At 28.0% G+C, this 9124-nt stretch overlaps 3 protein-coding genes across 16 annotated transcripts in view; 1 reads left to right on the forward strand and 2 right to left on the reverse strand.

Annotated features, from left to right (window-relative positions):
* The window catches only part of LOC117159419 (DNA polymerase epsilon subunit 3-like), a 36150-nt gene that overhangs the window by 237 nt on the left and 26789 nt on the right, over window positions 1-9124 (forward strand). The window contains exons 1-2 of one of the 13 annotated variants that reach the window (XM_033339309.2): window positions 3169-3590; window positions 3746-4289. The exons of 11 other annotated variants lie outside the window; for them this stretch is intronic. In XM_033339309.2, coding sequence (XP_033195200.1) covers window positions 3768-4157 — 390 coding nt within the window. In that variant the 5' untranslated portion in view covers window positions 3169-3590; window positions 3746-3767 and the 3' untranslated portion in view covers window positions 4158-4289. Of the gene's footprint in view, window positions 1-3168; window positions 3591-3745; window positions 4290-9124 lie in introns of those variants that run through there. One more of the 13 variants, XM_033339310.2, reaches the window with a different exon arrangement.
* LOC117159456 (gamma-soluble NSF attachment protein-like) lies at window positions 596-2760 on the reverse strand. The gene is made up of 8 exons (XM_033339304.2): window positions 2413-2760; window positions 2168-2235; window positions 2006-2090; window positions 1876-1893; window positions 1597-1804; window positions 1275-1523; window positions 954-1196; window positions 596-834 (listed from the first exon to the last, which is right to left on the reverse strand). The coding sequence occupies exons 1-8, from the start codon at window positions 2460-2462 to the stop codon at window positions 694-696; spliced, it is 1062 nt and encodes a 353-aa protein (XP_033195195.1). The 5' UTR covers window positions 2463-2760; the 3' UTR covers window positions 596-693.
* On the reverse strand, window positions 4415-8823 carry LOC117159455 (E3 ubiquitin-protein ligase LRSAM1). 2 transcript variants are annotated; one of them, XM_033339302.2, is made up of 13 exons: window positions 8594-8823; window positions 8031-8273; window positions 7550-7960; window positions 7441-7470; window positions 7073-7174; window positions 6891-6999; window positions 6603-6764; window positions 6425-6524; window positions 6113-6356; window positions 5901-6026; window positions 5635-5829; window positions 5356-5559; window positions 4417-5273 (listed from the first exon to the last, which is right to left on the reverse strand). In XM_033339302.2, exons 1-13 carry the CDS (start codon window positions 8663-8665, stop codon window positions 5148-5150), a joined length of 2124 nt encoding a protein of 707 aa, XP_033195193.1. In that variant the 5' UTR covers window positions 8666-8823; the 3' UTR covers window positions 4417-5147. The 2 variants fall into 2 exon arrangements, with proteins under 2 accessions (XP_033195194.1, XP_033195193.1); XM_033339303.2 differs by lacking the exon at window positions 7441-7470 and having other exon boundaries at window positions 4415-5273.

The raw sequence follows: 9124 nt of genomic DNA on the forward strand, positions 1-9124 counted from the left end.
TAACTTGTACGCAATATCAAGAGAATCAACACATATTTAAGCGTTCGCAGTAACAATTTATTTTTCTATATATATTTTTACAGTTCGTAAACATGAAATTAGATTATTAAAATATATTTGTGTTTATACATCTTTATTGACAAGATCTGCAATCATCGGAATATATTCTACAAGAACAAAAAAAATATAATACTTATGAAGCATTTTTTAAAGATTATATTCTTAAACATTGTTATATTCAACATAAATGCATATATATTACATATTTACTTCTTGTCATAGGATTCCTTGCAGCATGTATAAGGAATTATATCTAAGATATTTTATGTAACTGTTATTTTAAATAAGAAACATTTCCTTCTAAACAATGTATTTCCGAAAGTATTTTTAGGAATATTTTTCGAAATATTTTTTACTAAAGTTTTACTAACCATTAAATAATGCTTAGTAAAAGTGCATTAAAGAATTTAACAAGATTTAAGTGTGTGTGTGTGTGTGTGTGTGTGTGTGTGTGTGTGTGTGTGTGTGTGTGTGTGTGTGTATGATTAGTATTCCTGTAAAGAATATTTTTAGGCATTAAATATATATATATATATATATATCTAGATTAACACAATATAATATCTTTTACAAAATAAAATTTGTTTATACTTCAAGATATAAATAGTTAACCTTAATAATAATAATATGCAATCAACATAATCCTTCATATTCTTCGTCATCTTCTTCTTCATTTCCTTTGTTTTTCGAAGGTGCTGCTTGTGCCTCTTCTTTCTCAATAGTATCTTCAGATGACGTTGTGGTAGTATCTTTAGATTCTTTAATACTCATGTTCTGAAGTGATATAAGTGATATAAATTGAAGAAAATTTTTATAAGTCTTTTTACATGTAGTTTTATTATATAATTATATTATATATATAGTTTTATTAAATAAACAAATTTATTGCTTACTTGAACTTCACTAGTAGTTTCTTCCACCAATTTTGAGGCATTAGGAGATGTATATGATTCTGCTGCATTTGCTCTTACTCCTGGAGGAGGTATTGCATATTGTTGCTGTGGTAGAGGTATACTTCTAGCGAGTTTAGCATATTCAACATCCATGTGTTTAATGAAAGGATTATTTAATGCTGCTCTTGCAGCATCTGCATCTTCATTATCATATGCTTGTAGTAACATTTCTAATGTATTAACCTGATGATAAGTAAGAACAAATGAAGATAAATGTAATGTTTTTAGTTACAAAGTCTTAAATTTTTAAATGGTTCAAACCTCAGGAGCTTCACAGTAGTTTCCCCATTCTTTGAAAGCTTTCTCAGCTGCTACCTGATCAGCTCGAGCTAACTGTACTAACACTAATGCTACTGTTAATCTACCAACAGAGGGTGCATGATCTATCTGTTGATGCATTCCAATTTCTCTCCGAATTGCATCTGCTGCTTCATCATACATTTGTAGTTTTACTAATAATCTTGCCACTTTGCTCATGTATTCTGCAGCCTGACGTGGACTATCTTCAGCCTTCATTGAAAAGTACATATTATATGACTTTCAATAACATTATCACTAATTACAAAAGTAAATTATATCTAACCATAACAATATTAGCAGCTCGTTTAAATAATTCTAGTGCTTCTTGTGGTTGAGTGGCCTCTATCATTTTGCCTGCTTTATCAAGTACAGCTGCACCTGCGTCAGGTGACCCATGCATTTGATACAAAGAACAAGCACTATGTGCTAGTTTTGGTGCTTCTGCAAGATTTCCCATTTCTTTGCAAATTAATACAGCATGTTCAATACTCCTACAATTGAATATATTATAGCAAATGATAACATTTCTCATAATATATTATTAAGGATCTAAAGAACTTACTTTGCAGCATGAAACCATCTTTTGTAGAATTAATGTTAAAGAATAAAATTGCTTCTAAATTGTATAAAAGAAACTTAAAATCATACTCTATCCCAATATATATAAAAACTGTATCAATTTAAAAGGATACGATCTATTTTCTTTATAACAATCAGCAGCTTTCATTAAGCATTCTTTACATTGTTGATAAGATTTCGCTATTTTAAAGCAAGTTGCTAAAATAAATAACAGAAAACATGATTATTAATTGTGTGATATTGTTATGTCAATGATTTCTATGTATATATTTTACCTGCACTTGTATATTCGTCGGCCGCAACTTCGAAATCAGGTCTCCATTTTAACAGTGATGTTTTCAAGCTATAACATAGATTTCCCGTATTTGAATAAGTGGATCAATAAAAATGAAATTATTTTTACACTATGAAAAAGTACGTATTATCGATTTCATGCAAAAAAAATTGACGAAAGTCAGATTAATTGTTGGCATAATTACTCGCAATTCTGCATTGACAGTATCTTTTATATTAACAATACCTTTTCTCAGCTTGTCGTATATGAGCATTTCCTTCTTCGATTTTTGACATTTTTCTCCGAATGGTGCCTTGTTTCGATTTTCGTTGTAGTTGGTGATTGCAGTGATGAAACTGTCAGTTTCGGAATTAATTTTGGTACCGAATGGCTCTTGTCAAACCACCGTACAGACGACAGATTCTCAGCTTTATACAAACCACGGACTACGGACCACGATACATGCGACATACGACCGTGATACGAACTAAATATTGTTAGACTAGTTTGTCAGTTTCAGGGTTGTTAGTTGCTACTTACTAGATCGAGGGAAAAAAGGGAGAAGATCTAATGGTAGTGGTGAAAGTAGTATAATTAGTGGACTAGTGACGTTGTGACTCATACTGTAGACAAATGGAGGTGGGGAAACGAATAATAATTGTCATTGGACGAAATTCATATCACGTGACACATGCGAAATAGCTGTAGGGTGCCAGTGGAGGTAATGTAACGTCATGTTATCTCTCGTGAGGGATTTTATCTGGCAACTAAACTGTATATGTCATTCTACGATTGTATGTGACAAAATTTTGGGAGCTATTGGAGTCTTACCATTTTCATATCATTTCCAACTTTATCAATACCATGATTGAAAATTATAGCGAAAACATTATTATTTGAAACATTTGTTTACAAAGATTTTTTATCAATATGGTTTTATATTTATAAAATAAAATATACGTGACTGTTATATTTTAATAACTATTATCTTTGGTAAAAATTGGTGAAACCTCACACAGCATAGATCATTTTTCTTTTAACGTAACATTCAAATAAATAATACTATATGTGCTTGTAACTTTCGAAATTGCGCCATTTATTTTATATAGATGGCGGTGTGAATTTTAATCTTGACCTGATGTTTGTGTTATACACTACACCACGTACTCATACCACTTGAGAACAGAAGCATGATTGTTAACATTATTTATTTAAATCTAATAGTACAAATGTTGGAAAATTTCATATGCCTGTGACATCTTATCCTTCTTTTCCTTATATGTGTTATTTTCAATATTCATTTTGAATATATGTGCAATTGACACATTGGCGGGAAATAAGAAGAAACTGTGTTTTATTCCGATATAATTTTAGTATAAGTTAATTAAAAGATAACTTGATTGTGGTAACATCTTTAAAACAAGGTAATTTAATTCGTAATTTTTATTGTATTTTATTTAATATTTTTCGTTCATACTGCATCATAACCTTAAAGCATAACGTAGTATATTATAAACAATTAAGATTTTTATCTTTTTTAATATTCTACTACACCCCCCAAAATATTATGTTTATATAGAATATTTAAATAAAAACATCAGATGGCAGAAAGGCTTGAAGATCTTAATTTACCAAATGCAGTTGTAACAAGAATTATAAAAGAAGCATTACCAGAAGGAGTTACAATTGCTAAAGATGCTAGAACTGCAGTGGCAAAAGCATCTTCAATTTTTATATTGTATTTGACATCATCTGCAAACATCATAGCTAAGAAAGGAAATCGTAAAACAATAAGCGGTCAGGATGTTATTCAAGCAATGAATGATATTGAGTTTGAGCAGTTTGTTGACCCACTGCAAGAATCATTAGAGAATTTCCGTAAAGCACAAAAAGAAAAAAAAGATGCAACATCTAAAAAAAAACAACAGAAAAAGGATGAAGATGATATTATAGAAGAGGAGGATGGAGGAAGAGAAGTTATGGTTTTTTGATATGTATTAAGCAAATAAGTTATGATAAAAATAAGTATATATTTTACACAATTATTGTATAAGTCTACCAAACATGTTAAATGTTTCTATTTATTATTCTATAATAAAAGGTAAAATATATTAGTATAAAAAGTTGTTAATTCAAATTTCCTTCAAATTTTCTAAAACTTCAAAACAAATTGTCTTTTTTAACGTTTTTTATTCATGACTTTTTAAGCTTAACAATATTTGTTTAAAGAGCATATATACATTGGTAAAATGTCAATATTTTATTAATGAATGCTTTTAAGATACTGCACTTAAGAAATGAGATTTTATAAAAAAGTTTTCTTATATAAATTATCATTTATAAAAGCTTGTTTATTATTTTTGGTATTTTTGCATTATTAACTCTCAACCACCATAATAGATTAAAATTATGATTTTCACAGTACTCGTAAGGCTATTGTATGTACAAATATGTCAGTGATGATTTTATATAAAAGTTGACATTTGCAGTCAAGTGTTAATAAATGCAACTCATTCTATTTCTTTATTTTCAAATATTTAAAATATTTTCTTATTTTTATTGTAGATAATGATAAAAAAGTTAGATAATTTTAATCTGTCTTAAATATAATTATTATACATGATCTATATGATATTATATCAAACAGTTCATATACATAACTGAATTTTGTTGCCTAAAATTCTATTTCAATAATAATCGTAATTTAACAAAAGACTAAAACTATAACATTAGAGTAAATTACTAACTGGAAGAGATATATAATTAAAAAAAATTTATTGGATAAATTTTATAGCTTTATGAGATATTATTTTTTGTAGATGGAAATATTTAAAGTATTACATACGTATTATATATAATACGTATTATATACGTTATTACATTCTTCCATATAAAATTTTAGATAGTAATTTGTTGATATACTTTTAAATTAATAAACAAATAATATCTAAATGGAAATGTTTACAAAAAATATTCAAATTTTAAGGCTTTACAATGTGAATTTTATGATCTATCACACTTCTACACATTGGACAATTTGACGAAATCATATTTGCACAACCTGAACAGCAACAAAGGTGCCCACATGGTAGAAAAATTACTTCACACTATAAGAAAAATGAAATCATAAAAATTATATTGTGAATTTTATTGCGAAAAATTTTTAAATAGAATAAACATTTTGCTTACTTGTAAATCAAGGCAAATTACACATTCGGCAGTATTGATGCTCTGAGTATCATTGTATTCTTGATAATTAGAACTTGTACAAGCTTCTTCTGATGGTGCAGAAGGTATTATGGGTGTTCTAAATTCGTTGAGTTTTAATTCTGCCAAGTAATTTTCAACTGCAAGTTTTATAGCAGTGCGATCATTTTCACAGTGTATTCCAATCTAGAATATGAAATGTGTTATAACTTGTGAATTGAATGATAACAAATGGTAAAAATGAATTAATACTTCACATACAGCTTTCAATTGTTCATCACTAAGATCTGGAAGTAATGATGGCAAAGAAGCTAGAAATGGCAAACAATGTAATGCACCCGCTATTGCAACATGTCGCACTAACGTTGGCTCTAACATTTCTAATAAACCCTGAGGACGTGTTTCCATTAAAGACTGATATTGCATTAACCAAAATTGACTTTGTCTTCTAGAATTCTTAAAAGATAGAATAATAATTTTATAGAAATTATAATAAGAAAAACAATAACATATAAACCTATACTTACAGTAATACAACGTTGTTGTTCTATGCTATTAATTGTTTCCAGAAGCTGATCTCTTCTGCTTTTCTGCTGTTCTAATAAGTTCATTAGAATAGCACTCAAGGCTACTCTTTTTTCAGCTATTTCATTCTATTTAATAAAATAATAAAATATCTTCATAGTATAGAAATCTAAGTGTATGTAAAAAAAATTAAATAGTTATGAATACTACATACAAGTTGCTGGTTAATTTCTAATTTTCGCCTCTCTAGTTCAATGTTCGTAAGTGCAGCTAATTGCGATTGTACCAAATTGACTTGTTGCACGATACTCCAACAACGTGCATCGCTACGTTCTAATAGTGCTGCAACAGCAGCCTTTTGCAAAACTTCATCTTGTCTTAATGTGTCAATTAAATCTTGTCTTTTTTCCGCTTGATCTTGCATTATTTGTGCTAAATGATCATTATTCCTTACTTCTCTGAAATATTTATTAAACGTTAAACATATTTTTACTTTTATGTAAAATATTATTAGTATGTTACTAACAGTGTGAGTAAAGATTGTGCAGCACAATCTCTATATTTACTATGTTCTTCTAACTTTCTAGTTCTGTGAAGTTCTTCTTCAAGTAATTTCTCCATAGAAACTATTAAAATCATATACATTAATATAAGATTACAATTATATAATTAGTTACATATTGTTCTAAATATTTAATACTAACGAAGAGTATCCTTTGTACGGAACATAAATTGTTCTGTATGACAAGAAGATAATAGTTGCATCTCTTCTTGTTTTTCCTTTTCTAATAATTCAGCTTGAGTTTGCCTTTCTTCTTCGCTGTTTCTTAAAAATTCTTTAATAACATTATCTGCTTCTTTTTCAGCTAAAGGAAATTATTGATACGTTAGCAGTTGTAATTTTGAAAAAGAATTTTTTTCAATTTCATTAAGAGATACTTCTTTATATTTTTGAATAAAATAAATATAATACAGAAATATTTTATCTATACCATTATAAATATAAGAAAGTAAGCGTGCTCTGTTAGAATCTCTTTCTTGTTGTACTTTTTGTAATTCGTGTTGTAACTGAGTTTGCTGTAAAGCAAGATCTTGCAAAAGCTAGAAATAGAGATATTTTAATGCAATATATTAAAAGCATTAATTGTAAACAAGTAATTCTAATTCTAGTTACCTTCTTTCTGTGTTTTTTTAACATTGTCTGCATCTCCATTTCATATTCTTGTTGTTGCTTGATGTTCTTTTCAACTTCTAATAATGCATTTTGGCGATGCTCCTGCAAGACAAAATAAATCTTCAAATTGCAAATTATTTTTTTTATTTACTAAAATATTATAGAAACAGCTGCTTCAAAATAATCAGAATTAAAAATAAGCAGAATCAAGCATAGTTTAGAAATATTACAATACAAACATATAAATTTTTACTTTTGTGAACATATAATAAGTATTTCATAAATAAAAATTAAGTCTCACAATAAACAGTAGCAAATGTGCAAGATATATTTGAAAGCATACTAAAATAAAAGAAGCATCCACATGCCTTCATTTTTTCTAGCTTCTGTAATGCAGCCTAAAAGTAAAAATCAAAACATTTAAGACACGCTGTGTAAGTGCAACATCAAAGTTCATAATCCTACATTATATAATACCTGTACATCATTATTTTTATTCTGATATACCCCTTGCATATCTTCAAAACTTATATTTCTTGATATATCTGTTTCAAAATCAGGCTCTTCTGGTGAATATTTAATGCCACTTTCATTTGCTAGAAATGCTATAATTACTTTTGTGCCTCCATTTAAAATATCTTGAGGTGGATACAATAAGTTTAACCCATCAATATTTAACTCTGCTAATTGTTGTGCATAACCCAAAGATTTAGGGAGTTTATGAAGTTTATTATGACTAATATCTAACATGCTAAGCTGCTTTAAATTTCCCATTGCTTCTGGCAATTGTTTCAATTTGTTTTTTGCCACATTCAAAATGTTTAATTTACTTAAATGTACTATTTCGTTTGGCAGTTTTCGAATATTGTTGTCTTGTAAATAGAGTTCCTGGAATATATACAATTAAAAAATAATTTAGAAATCTCAAATAATTTCATTTATTCGACTTCAATAATACCTTGAGAGAAGCAAGACACATTATGTCTGATGGTAAATGAGTAAATTCATTATCACGAATATCTAATACAACGAGTAATGATAAATCGCTTAAGGCACCTCCACCCGAAAGTGAAGTCAGCTTGTTACTATACATCCATAGCACCTTCTTTCTGAATACTCTACACAGTGAATAAATACCAGAGGGTACATGTTTTAAAGCACATTCAGACACATCGAATATTGGTTCTGGGTTTTCTCTAGCCTATTAAATAATAATAACATCCGTGATATAATTAGCAATATTTTAGTTAAATATTAAATATTATTAATATTTTGTTCTTATTATTAGAAGAAATTGAACATTTTTCATTAATAAAATAACTAAATCAATATTAAATAAACAAGAAGTATATTAAATTCTAGTGGTTTTCTTATTTGTATGTGTCATTGAAAAATAATAGCATATTAGAAACAATATAATATTATATTATATTAGGATTATCATGTATATATCAAAAGTTAGCTACAGAATCAAGGTTACTTATTATATGAAATGATTAACCTTCATTCATTATGACATACCAGGTATAACTTGTGTTCTAGTCGTGCTTTGTAATCGACATTAACCTTGCTCCCAAGCGGTAGAGACATCATTAATCGTATATGTCATGGCAATAAATGAACATTACGAGTGCAGGTCATCCTGCTATTGGTTTCCCTTCAACCACCCACATGTGATTTCGCGTACATACTTTATAAAACGCTAACTGATTTTGTCAATTTGACAGTTGTGTGGTAAAACGCATAAAACAGTAACGTACCTTAATATTTTAAGTCCCTAGAAATATGCAAGATTAGTTAAAAAAAATATATATTTTTCATTGATGTCGTTATTAATTAAATTTTGATTGGTTTATTTTCATCAGAATAGCAGAAAAATATGCGATTTTTATTATCATTAGAAGTGAAGTTGCAGATATTTACGAATTTTATTTTTTACGTGTTTATGAAGATGATTACACGAAAAATATGTTACTGTACAACGATTTAAGTACTTTATTGATTTATATATTATTATATAAAGGAACAAATTATAAATATGGTACAAAACAT

This window comes from Bombus vancouverensis, chromosome 1 (genome assembly GCF_051014615.1).
Source record: "Bombus vancouverensis nearcticus chromosome 1, iyBomVanc1_principal, whole genome shotgun sequence".
Classification (NCBI taxonomy): domain Eukaryota; kingdom Metazoa; phylum Arthropoda; class Insecta; order Hymenoptera; family Apidae; genus Bombus; species Bombus vancouverensis.